Source organism: Bombyx mandarina, chromosome 15 (genome assembly GCF_030267445.1).
Source record: "Bombyx mandarina strain Sakado chromosome 15, ASM3026744v2".
Classification (NCBI taxonomy): domain Eukaryota; kingdom Metazoa; phylum Arthropoda; class Insecta; order Lepidoptera; family Bombycidae; genus Bombyx; species Bombyx mandarina.
The window spans coordinates 14,652,878-14,665,936 of NC_143221.1; the positions used below are offsets into that span (position 1 = coordinate 14,652,878).

Sequence of the window (13,059 nt, forward strand, 5' to 3'; positions counted from 1 at the left end):
AAACGCATTACTGCTTCACGGCAAAAATAAGCAGGGTGGTGGTACCTACCCGTGCGGACTCACAAGAGGTCCTACCACTAGTAATTACGCAAATTATAATTTTGGGGGTTTGATTTTTATTACACGATGTTATTCCTTTACCGTGGAAGTCAATCGTGAACATTTTGTTAAGTACGTATTTCATTAGAAAAATTGGTACCCGCCTGCGGGATTCGAACACCGGTGCATCGCTAGATACAAATGCACCGGACGTCTTATCCTTTAGGCCACGACGACTCATCACGTTGATGAAGAATTAAATCTTTGATATTATATGAACGAGATGTGAACAAAAAAATAATCATCGTACCACAAAATATGTATAATAATAATAATAATAAACGACGTGCCAAGCTCTACTCGGACCGGCCCATCATTACGGACAGGACTATTCTTGCGAATAAGCCTGATATCGTGCTGATGGACTGGACGGAGTCTCGGGTATTTCTGGTGGATATCACCATCCCCTACGACGAGAACCTCGTGCGGGCCGAGGCAGATAAAAAGACCAAATATTTAGACCTGGCGCACGAGGTGACCGACATGTGGAGGGTGGTATCTACAGAAATAATCCCGGTAGTTGTGTCGGTGAATGGTTTGGTCCCTAAAAGCCTCTCAAAACATCTCGAGAGGCTTGGTCTCAACAAAAAGTCGGTGGTGGCCCAAATGCAAAAAGCAGTCTTGCTCGACAATGCCCGTATAGTTCGCCGGTTTCTCTCCCAATAGTCCCTAACGCTCCGGCCGATTGTTGCCCACCTCGCCGGAGTGTGTCCTGCCGTCTTCCCAGGCGTGGCAGTGCTTAATACACATAATAATAATGTTTTTATTGCAAGTAACCATGACTCATATAAATTGTTAATAAGACTTAGACCTATGTTAGTAGTTATATTTACATCACACCCAGTATGCTTGTATCAAGCGATATGACTATGCACGTGTTCAAAACCCGCACGCAAACTATGCTTATAAATCCTAATATTAAAGAAAAATGTGCGTAGTTTATTTTATTAGGAGAAACCTACAAATGAGATACAATCACCTATTAAATCGTTTTTATTTTTATTTCCATAAACAACGCATTCAAAATTTTATACTTTCGAAAATCCTGGAACATTTTCGCGTTCATATACAAACTCATTTCAAAATTCATACATTTATTTTCAATAATTAGTATTAGTTTTAATACATAATATATTGACGTTTGAAAGGCAAACGTGACTAAGTGACAATGCGTGAGTTTTACAATAGACTAATTTAAAGTTGAAATACCTGAAAACAAAATTTATTTTAACGAATCTAGCTGTAGTAGAATCTAGCTAGTAGCTGTAGGATTGAAATGATTTTAATAGACCTAGAAATATATATTTTTTGCGCATCGAATATGGTTATTGCCTATCATTTATGTACAAAGCAGTTATTGTCGCTTAGTCACGTTTGCCTTTCAAGCGTCGAATATAACTCTACAATACATTTCAATACTGTGTACTTTGAATGTTTGCCTTTTTTGGATTATTTCTTTTAATCTAGATACAAAGTCATTTGCTTCAATTTTTTGCTCTTCTTACCGCAAGGTTTCTTTGTTATTTCAATCCCGTTCAATGTGTATTGTAAAATCTTCTGTAGGTATACCTGAAATGATTGTCCTTACATTAAATCCAGCGTCGGGTACATTTTTGTGACGATATCCACCTATTGCTATAACAGTGCGGATTATGTCCGTTAACGGGTGTATTACTGGTGGTAGGAGCTCTTGTAAATCCGCGCGGGTAGGTAACACTACCCTGCCTATTTCTGCCGTGAAGCAGTAATGCGTTTCGGTTTGAAGGGTGGAGCAGCCGTTGTTACTATACTGAGACCTTAGAACGCATTACTCAATGTGGCGGCATTTACTTTCTAGATGTCTATTGGCTCCGGTAATCAATTAACATCAACAGGGCCGTGATCTCGTCGTATGGGTCTACCACCCAACCCACCTAAGCAATAAAAAAATAAAAAACTTGCTCGTTAATCGGCTCTCATGAGAATAATTACATAAATCCTAATACTCAATAATAATAAGAAGGAACTTCGTTCCAATAAGTATTTCCATTTTTATATTCTAATATGTACATACTAATAATTATTATATTAAAAACTAGCCGTACTCGCCCGCTTCGCTGGGCATTTAAAATTAACATTATTATTTATTGTCATTATTATTGGGGAGTCCAACACTCATAAAAATATTAGCCTATCCATTAAGTACATGTATTTTCTACATGGATACCAAGTTTCAAGTCAATTCCATGTATGGTTCAGTAGTTATAACGGAACATTCGTAAAAACCACTGTAGATTTATATATTAGTATAGATTATATTATGTGCTCAAACTATTTGCTGTTACGAGTTCTCATTTTGTTGACTATGTTAATTGAATTTATTATATTAAAAACTTTGTCTAGTTCATCATCAGATAAGCTAGAAGATACCATATTTTTTTCATGAAAAATAGACACATTAATTAATTATTTCTTATTTTAAAGGTACCACAGTTAGAATGAGTCAGAATTAGATTGAATTATTTGATTTGTTTTCACAGATTGGTTTCGGACAGATTAGCTCCACAAAACTACATGTTTAATTATTAAAAAAACTAAATATTTCTTTATTAATAACAGGACAAAATCTTATACCTATATAAAATTCTCGAGTCACAATGTTAGTTACCATACTCATCTGAAAAGGCTTGACCGATTTTTACTACCGAAATTTTATATGCATGTTCAGTAGGTCTGAGAATCGGCTACTATCTATTTTTCATACCCCTAAGTGATAAGGGTTGTCCACCCCTAAAATTATTTTTTTATTTATTGGACCTTATTTATTTTTGGTATAATTAGGCATTAGGTATGTGGTTGATTGAAGTTTTGTTATTTTTATATTCCCTCATCGTCCACAGCGCTACATGTCTCTTTCACTCATTTACCACATCCTTACACACTTACAATAAGTTTTTTTTTTTTCTACACTAGAAATTTCCTAGATATCTTATATATCGCAAAACAAACTTTGCCGGGTCAGCTAGTGATATATAAAATACGAAGCTAAAATGTCGTCTTATGTTGTATTTTCAGAAACACGTACAAGTCAAGAGCATTTACATACATCCAGACACGGAATACCGAACACCTAAAATCACTTACATCGACAAGAATATCGATTCTCGACTACGCGGTGCAATACTCAAAGGGGCACCAACGACGAGATTAGAGAGCAACTAGCGGACCCGACAGACGTTGTCCTGCAAAAATTCATTCAAGTCGATCCAGCCGTTTATTTGTAGTATAAATAGCCTAGATACCAACTGCAGCGCTATCGGCCGGGCTGTTTTGTGAATCTAAACCATCCAGGGTACCACCCAAACGCATACAAAAAAAATCATTCAAATCGGTCCAGCCGTTTAGGAGGAGTTCAGTGACAAACACACGCACAGAAGAAATATATATAAAGATTAGAAAATTGACTAGCGTTTTAGTAACACTAGATAATGACAGAGCTTTGCTCGTTTTTTTGTTGTTAAATTGTGTTTTTTAGAAATTATATTTAAATACGAATTACATATTGATAAAATGATGAAATATGAATAATATTTTTCGATCTTACCGACAGAATAATAAAAAATATGAACTGGTTATTTCAAGAAAAAAATCAAAATTATCGATAAAGTTGATTATTGTAAACACGAATAAAACAACATTTTCTGAAAATAAATCGTTGCTAGATCGATTTATCGCCCCCGAAATAATCCCCTGTATACTAAATTTTATGAAGATCGTTGGAGCCGTTTCCGAGATTCAAATTATATTATATATATATTTATGTACAAGAATGGCTCGTTTAAAGATATAAGATTAGGTATTTAAAAATTTACCGAAATCAAGTTGATTACTGCTTTGTTTCTAATGAAATCGTTGATCTTCTCTGAGACGTCCACACCGCAGACTATTACACACATGTCGCTCTGTAATAGAAATTAAAAAGGTTTAAGGATTTATGTTATTACTCTTTTCTTAAGCCCGTGCTCACCCAAAGCCGAGTGTAGGTATCTTCAAACGCAATCTATTCTTTTGCGATCTCTTGCCATTCGCATCCATTCCCTACGAGATACTTTGACCAGTGTGCTTAGTGCGAGTTTTGTAACGTTCTCGATAGCGTAAAAGTTAACTCAAATTTGTATGCAGTTGGAACAGCGCCCCTAGCGGCAAACGTTAAAAAACTTGCACTAAGTACACCGGTCGACGGATCACCTCATCGGTTATTACTGCTTTAAAATAATATTTTGGCAGTACGATCGCTTCTATTCCAGAGACGTGAGACTTTAGACTTCTTTGCTGCTTCATGATGAGTTCATATACAAAAAATATTTCTAGGAAATCTAGGGAATCTAAATACTGACTGAAGCGCCATCTGGCGGTCTGATTTGTGAATCTAAACCATCCAGGGCGCCACCCAAACGCATACAAAAAAATCGTTCAAATCGGTCCGGCGTTTAGGAACAGTTCAGTGACAAACACACGCACAGAAGAATTATATATATATAAAGACATATATCGAGGGGTGAAAGCTATCTGGTTTAAGCAACATTTTTGCAAACTTTACAGGAGAGCCATTTAAAGTCTAAAATTTGGAATAAAAATCATAACAAAAAAAAACTTCTTTAGCTATTTGAATAGAGCAAACTTAATTGAGGTTGAGTTAAAAACATCGTACTGTTGATGCCTATACCAAATAAAACGCACCTTTAGTTTCAAAGATAAATGTACCATATTAAGCGAAATGTCGCTTAAGCCAGATTGCCTTTCATCCCCTGGCACTGCTGAAGTCCATGGGCGACGGTAACCACTCACCCTCAGGTGGGCCGTAAGCTCGTCTGCCTACAAGGGCAATAAAATATTTTTACCTTCACGACGTCTGGAATAATTTTCAACTCATCACAGGTTATGTACATTTGCTTTTCTCGCATAAAGAATCCTATCGCTCCGGATATTTTAACGTTCCTTAAATAAATCCTGAATTCAAAAAGAAAATTAAAAAATTATCAATAAAAAAAAAACAAAAAACAAAAAAGAGAATTTGGTCACACCAAACACTACTGTTTACTAGATTAAGGTACATATATCGAAGAGTTGCGACTTGCGACACTCTTACTCTGTTCACGATTTCAAATTTATAAATATAACTCAAATATAAATCGTAGGTTTGTTTAAATATTTATTAGTTCGATCTGTATGGATATATTTTGACACCAGAAACTAAAAGGCGTAGAAGGATCTGTTGTAATTTTTGCAAACTCACCACCACCCTGCCTACCTCTGCCCTAAAGCAGTACCTAATGCGTTTCGGTATGAAGGGTGGGCCAGCCGTTGTACTGTAAAAACTCATGTCTCAGGGTGGATGACGGTATTTACGTGGTTGATGTATATGACCACTTAACACTAGGTGGGCAGTAAACTCAATCGCCTATCTTAGCAACAAAATAAAATAAGAAATTCAGTGTAACTAGTAACAATTCTAATAATTGCTTTGAAAGAGAAATATGGCACAGATGGCATTGTGTCCCTGAAAGAAAAATAGAGGCAATAGAGAATGCTTCCAAGCAATGGACGAACCGAGATGATTTTGGTGGTAGGACCTCTTGTGAGTCCGCGCGGGTAGGTACAATATTTCTGCCGTGAAGCAGTAATGCGTTTGGGTTTGAAGGGTAGGGCAGCCGTTGTAACTATACTGAGACCTTAGGACTTATATCTCAAGGTGGGTGGCGCATTTACGTTGTAGATGTCTATAGGCTCCAGTAACCACTTAACACCAGGTGGGCTGTGAGGCCGTCCACCCATCTAAGCAATAATAAAAAAATTTTTTTTTCAGGGTGACAAGCCACGCAGTCATTGGACACCTAAAACTGACCAAGCATTCAATCATTATAAGTCGAGCTCAAGTTAAGCTATAACGTTATCGCATCCGGTAACCGGAACACCATAAGCGCTTATGGCGGACGCATTAAATTCCTGTGTAATTACGGTCCCACAACAACGAATACTCAATGGACTTCAATAGCATTATGCTACTAAAGCCACGTCCCGTACGGAACCATAAAATTCTTTCTACGATAAATAATTGCAATAGCCAGTTATTTCAAAATGTTATATTGTTAACGTAATATTTTCACAGACCACAAGCCATTGAGGTACCACATCATTACGTATGCTCCCGATCCATTAATGAGACTTCAAGCACCGGTCACCGTCCTCGCCGAACCCGAAGGGTTCGACGAGTAAATTAACCCATAGACACAGCCCACTGAGCTTCTCGCCGAATCTTCTCAGTGGGTCGCGTTTCCAATCCGCTGGTAGACTCTGCGAAGCACTGCTCTTGCTAGGGCCAGTGCTAGCAACACTTCCCCTGTGAGCGAACCTACTACTTAAAGTTACGTTGAAATGGTCCGTCAAGACCATCAGCTTAGGGGGGAAAAAAAATTGAGGTATGCTTACAAAAAAAAAACAACACGGGACAAGAACTACCCAAAAGACAGTCCGCGCTTAGTTACACGTGCAATATCTTCAATACAAACACAAAACAATTAAAAATATAGACTAATCAGTTCCTAACGCAATAAGTCCATTTAAAGCAATTTCTTATTTAAAAATTCTGCAAGGTAGATTTCATTTTTGCTGAGGTAACACGTTATGATATGCAGTATTTTTTTCCATTTTTTTTCAATTTTTTTTTTTAACTATATTTCTTTTCTTTCTTTATTATTTCCTTTTTTGAAATCAAGCTCCCGTAAACCACCCCGTTACTAGCGAACCACCCTTATTAGCGAATTTGCCACAGACATTCAAGATATAAGTGGATTGGATAACACGGTCGCAAGAGTTTTATTCCGAATTAAAATTGTATACTGCCGTAGCATATTTGATGCTACACTGGCTGAAGGATTAGTGACTGATAGTTACTTATTTAACATTTGAAAAGACATTAACATAAACCTAAATAGATAGCCAAATAGAAAATCAATTTTTTGAGGACTTGACAACAACAAAAGGCCCTACCATATCTTCAGAAAAAAGGGATACACTTAAAAGAATGCTTCCATTATGAACATTCTTGTGACATCCTCACATATATATCTATGTTTTATTTTGGAAACTAGATTCACAGTTAATCTAAATGCTTTTTCTTACCGTCCATTTATCTCTAGTGCTAACTTGAAACCACCAATGTCAAGCTCCGCTCTGGTTTGACCTGAAATGTTTGACTTTGTTTCTAAGGTGTCACCCAATAGTGGTACATGAAGTCATTAGTTGTCGTTACGAGCATAAACGGTCCTTAACGTTTTGCCCGCACCAATTAAAAGATGATCCGACTCCGATGATGTGTATCAGCCACAACTACCTGACTTAAATACATATATAAGGAAGAACTAATGGAAAATTAATTGTCTGGTGCTGAGAGCATGGTCCGTACTTGCCTAACCTTGCTGGGGCGCAACAACGCAGTCCGGTTTGATGAGTGGGACAGTCAGTACAATTGACATTTCGATCTCACGTCTCGAAGTGGGTAGCGGCATTTACTATGCTGTACAATGATATTATAGTTTTTACTATAACATCATTGACGTTGTAATGTCTAATGGCTCCAGTAGCCACTTATTTCCAGGTCAAACGTACAACGATCAAACGTTCATACTGCTATCCACAATCTCTTAAAGATACACTTAAACAAAAACATTATTTGTTTTTTGGACGCCTCCGGTCAGGTAAACGGTGGGGCATGCAAGAAATGGACGAGGAGAGCCGAAGACCGTGCTCATTGATGTAAATTAGGAGAGGCTTATGTTCAGCAGTGGATTTATGGGCTGACAATGATGAATTCATAAGTTTTGCGAAACTACCCACCGATATCCACATTAAATTCTGGTATTGAAAAATCAAACTCCGCCGCGGACGTGCAATGATTGAATTTCAATATATCCTTCGCATAATGACTCACATCATTTATGTTCAAATGGTCTACATTTAACTTGAAGTTAACGCTGAAAAATTAAAATAATATTGGAATAAATAGTGAAACAATTAGCCATTTCCTGTTTTGTTTGTCGTACTTAGTTGCTTTTACCAGCCGATAACCCATGTCATATTTCGCGATTACATATTCCCTACACCTTCTCTATTGGGTCATAGTCTCATTTGAGTTTGAACATTTGAGCCTTTCGTAAACTTTTGTCGATTACCTATGCCCTTACATATACTGGTACCTGCAAGATTCGAACACTGGCATAGTCACACCTTGCCTTACAACAGTCAAAAGGCTGCTTTGTTAAATATTACGTCATTTGGGTTGAAAATAAGCGACAGATTAACAATAAAGTGAAGCTAATACATTTCAGTGATTCAGGTAAATCACGTCTATTTTGTTTTAGGCAGGAAGGATCCCCACACAACGCGGTCTTGCCTTGTCGCGGCGGTGGGGCTTAAGCGTGCACCCCGATACCGTGTAGCAACGTTATCTGCACAGGGGTGCCGCGAACTAAGTAGACTGCAAACCGTATTCCCGTTTTCCACCTTTGCTAGACAAAGGGTGCGTGAAGAGGGAGGCTAGGCTGGATGCTAGGCCATGTCCCCGGCGGCTCCCTGGCTGCTAAAGGGGAAGGCCCTCCAGAGCGGGGTACCGGTACCCCAGCGTGGCCACAACGTGGTCAGATGTGTGGATCTGTCAGTAATGGTAGACCCCACGTGGATAAGAGGTGAACCGGAGGGCACTCCCTTCCGGTCCCTGGTCGCCATGTCCCCGGCTGCCTCTTCGCGGCTACAGGGGAAGGCCCTCCAGAGGGGGGTACCGGTTTACCGGCGTGCATAGTAGTAGTCACACCCTTAAGGCGGTATTTCACGATTGCTTCGCTTCATAATTGGGCAGGCATACATTAGTCATAGCGGAAGGCATCGGCTTTGATCGGTAGGCAGGGGCTTGACTCTGCCCTTGGCATTGCTGACGTCCATGAGCGACGGTAACCACTCACCATCTGGTGGACCATATGCTCGTCTGCCTACATTGGGCAATAAAAAATAAATAAATAATCATAATAATAATTTGACAGTCCGCTGCTACCAGCCCGGCGAGTTTACAATATGCCCTAACAATAGTAAATAATACCCTTTGACAATCTCAGTATGCTGGTTCTCCGGTAAATTTCTTAACCTCCTATTACGAGTAAGGTAGCAAGCACAGCCCACTGAGTTTCTCGCCGGACCTTCTCAATGGGTCGCGTTTCCGATCCGGTGGTAGATTCTGCGAAGCACTGCTCTTGCTAGGGCCAGTGTTAGTAACACACCCGGTCTGAGCCCCGTAAGCTCACCTACACGTCAAGAAGCTGATATAGCCTCTGAAGTCTATCAGCATAGGTAGTAAAAAATAAAATTAAAATAAGGTAGCTATTCTAAGCCACACAGGTTCGGGTTCGGAACTGGATGAAGACTTGAAACGTCACATAATTCCACTTACATTCATAGCAACAAACTTTAAATAAATAAAAAAAACGGTACCTTAATTCGATATTTTCGTAGGACATTTCATAATTTTCCAACATCCGAGCTTCCTTTATAATTTTCTTAAGGAATTCCATCCAGCGGAGATTTAATACGTCGGTCAGCAACTGTTTTGTAACGTTGTCCATTTTTCTTCAAAACCTTGCAAGAATTTCAAGGAATTAGTTCAGTTTCAGAGGTCGGTAGGAAGCGGCTTGGCTGTGCCCCTGGTATTGCTGACGTCCATGGGCGACGGTAACCACTCACTATCAGGTCCGTATGCTCGTTATAATTAAATAATATCAATTAAGGCCAATCTATCATTTTATGATTTTTAATAACATCGTGTAATAAAAATCAAACCCGCATAATTATAGTTTGCGTAATTACTGGTGGTAGGACCTCTTGTGTGTCCACAAGGGTAGGTACCACCACCCTGCCTATTTCTGCCGTGAAGCAGTAATGCATTTCGGTTTAAAGGGTATATAACTTGGCTTTAGACCTTAGAAGAGAGACCTTAGAACTTATATCTCAAGGTGTGTGGCGCATTTACGTTGTAGATGTCTATGGACTCCAGTAACCACCTAACACCAGGTGGACTGTGAGCTCGTCCACACATCTAAGCAATAAAAAAATAAATGAGTATAACTATTTACCAGAAATTTCACTAATACCCTTAACATTTCGGGTATTAGATAGTCGGGGAAACAAGTATAGTAATCGGCAAACTTCGTGAGCAAATGACCTTGACTGCGCAGAACCGAATTTTAGATCACTTTGGTGGTGAGGGTGAGGCGCGACGGCAGGGGAAATCGTATCGAGCGCGTTATTGGTAGATCAGTCGAACCCTGCGTCCCGCACTGCGCCCTCATTCCGCTTGCTCCCAAAAGTACGCTTGCGTACAGTGGAAAGTCTATCGTTATTAATCGTTAAGTTATTTGTTATAATTGCTTGTGGACTTTGTTGCCATTGCTATTTGTTGAGTGTTTGTTGATTTTTTATAAAACATACACTATGCCGTGACAAACTGGTGTAGTACTTAAAAGAAAGGGTAGAAAATTTGTGTACGACGTATATTGCTTCTTTATAAAACATGGGAAGAATGATATGGAAAAATTAAAACAGACTTCGGAAGCAATAAAAACATTAGTGAGTACTGTTAGGTGCATTATTAACGAAGCTAAAGGCTCTGGCTTGCTCGCCGTGTTTCGGACTCCGGGTAAGAAAAGATCAGGGAAGAAGAAAGTTACCGGAATGGATAGTTTCGTTCAATCTGTAATAAAAAGATGTAATCATAATAACTACATAACAAGCAGCGAAACTCCGTACCGTAGAAAGGCTTCGAAAAATTTAAAGAAGATATAAATTTTAATGGCTCGGAATTAAGCTTACGACGGATTATGAAAGAGCTAGGCTTCAGATGGAAAAAAAGGACAGAAAATAATCGGAAGCTGGTAAATGAAAAAAGTAACATTCGATTACTACGAATCGAATATCTTCAAAAAATAATTAATTATAGACAAAAAAGAAGACCGAATCGACCGAGTTGTAAACTACGCCGATGAGCCCTATGTCGACTCATCACGATGATAGCGACTCGGGTGATGAAAACAGTGATGATGATGATGGTCAAGATTATGATAACGAAAAAAAAATTACAAATACCAGCTTCGCTTCAACTGAACCAAGACCTGGCAACAGCTCTAGTTTTGACTTAATAGAAGGAATATCTATTTTACCCCAAGATTAAATTATTACAATTATTAACCTATATGTTTTGTTGATGTTCTAATAAATATATAAATAAATACATATGTTGATTTTAATAATTTAATAGCATTATGACGCAGAGTAAGTAATGTTTTTGCACGTGAGTGTACCATGCGCAAACTTACCCCCACTACGTCGACAAATGCTCAAGAAGTTTGCCGGTTATTATACCTAATTTATAAAAATTCTAGAAGCTAACAGAAGATCAGTAATTCTTAAATATTTATGATTAAAATTTCTTTGTTTTATTAATTTAAAATATGCGATTTCGTTGAAGGCGATAGATGGCATTTTATTTTGGCATTCAACCGCTTTTGATAACAGCGTTAAAGAAAATTTGGAACGACTATCGAAATTCGACCTTATTCACTGACAGTTTAAGTTTTAAATTAATTTTATGTACTACATTTTTTTATTAACATGAAGTTAAAAAATAAACTGTGTCCAACTTTTTTTATTGGAAACACTTAAACTCGTCAGTGTATTAAACATTAATTTATAAATTCTTATATTATTATAATATTATATTATTACATATCATTTAAAAAAGTTTTTTTTTTCCTACCTAAGCTGGTAGCCTGGAGCGGCTATTAAAAAAGTCACTATCATTTAAACTGAAAACTCTAAAAAAGTACAATGGGAAGTTTTATTGTTAAGAGCAATTCCTTTTAGGCAACCATCGGAAGGATACGATAAGAATCATCTAAGGTAATATACTATGTATAATAATATATAATACGTTGTGTAGTTTAAAAATTACTAACTAAATTTATATCAATAAATTATCAGGGACTTGCATATGGATTGATATGAAAGAAGAAAAAAAACAAAGAATCAAAACAATTAATACAATATACAACATAACTATATAAGGTAAATCATAATTTGAAATTACCTATCGCAAGAATAGCTGATGCAATAGTGTGAATTAAATTACAAATACTAGCATTATGTAGTTAGAGTGATTATTCCTTAAAACACTAAAACTCACTTGTATTCTTCTTCTGCTGTTTCGAATATTTTAATGCACTCGCAAAACACCAAAACTATAAGAACGTATCAAAATGTTAATTAATGTTGTAAAAACGTGATTGATTTCCACTACAGGACTTGGACGATCCGTATTCTGTATAGTGTATAGCTTCACAGGCAACCGAAATCTGAATTAATCTGATGCAATAGCAATTGGATTGCAATTTTATTTCTGGAAAGATTCGCTGATTCAGTCGGTCGCGGTAGATTAGTGCAGTGAAATACTTGCACTTAAATATGACTCGATAAGATAGAATTCCTACGTATATATGCTAGCAGAGAAATTCGAAGAATAGGTTTGCATTATAGGTACTAATATGTTGCTGTTTTTTTATTGTTTCAGCTCTCTCGGCCTATCTATATCTATATCTATATTAAGGGGCTACCAGAGCCCCTACACAACACTAACGTAAATACTGCCACCCACCATGAGACACGAGTTCTAAGTCTAAGTTATTTACTCATTTCATTACTGCTTCACGGTAGAAATCGGTGGCCTGACCGAAAAGAAAAAAAATCTGCTTTGGGCCTCTTTTAATAACACGATACAACTACAGCAGGGCCTTAACATATCTAACTCAAAAGTCGAATTCTGCATTCCTTATGCCCCTGTTTCCTTCTGTTTATTAATAAACTACCTTTTGCCCGCGACTCCGT

At 37.7% G+C, this 13,059-nt stretch overlaps 1 protein-coding gene across 1 annotated transcript; it reads right to left on the bottom strand.

Moving 5' to 3' along the window:
- Positions 1–1,176: 1,176 nt before the first annotated feature.
- Positions 1,177–12,565, bottom strand: LOC114249954 (uncharacterized). The gene is made up of 7 exons (XM_028183681.2): positions 12,362–12,565; positions 9,619–9,762; positions 7,975–8,111; positions 7,261–7,321; positions 4,980–5,088; positions 3,951–4,040; positions 1,177–1,668 (listed from the first exon to the last, which is right to left on the bottom strand). The coding sequence occupies exons 2-7, from the start codon at positions 9,747–9,749 to the stop codon at positions 1,558–1,560; spliced, it is 639 nt and encodes a 212-aa protein (XP_028039482.2). The 5' UTR covers positions 9,750–9,762; positions 12,362–12,565; the 3' UTR covers positions 1,177–1,557.
- Between the last annotated feature and the right edge of the window lie 494 nt (positions 12,566–13,059).

Excerpts from the sequence above, each read along its gene's own strand:
- LOC114249954 (XM_028183681.2), bottom strand. The coding sequence starts at position 9,749 with ATGGACAACGTTACAAAACAGTTGCTGACCGACGTATTAAATCTCCGC. Across the intron at positions 4,041-4,979 it reads TTATTCCAGACGTCGTGAAG|AGCGACATGTGTGTAATAGT; the intron begins GTAAAAATATTT and ends TTTCTATTACAG. Across the intron at positions 1,669-3,950 it reads CAGTAATCAACTTGATTTCG|GTATACCTACAGAAGATTTT; the intron begins GTAAATTTTTAA and ends CAATCATTTCAG.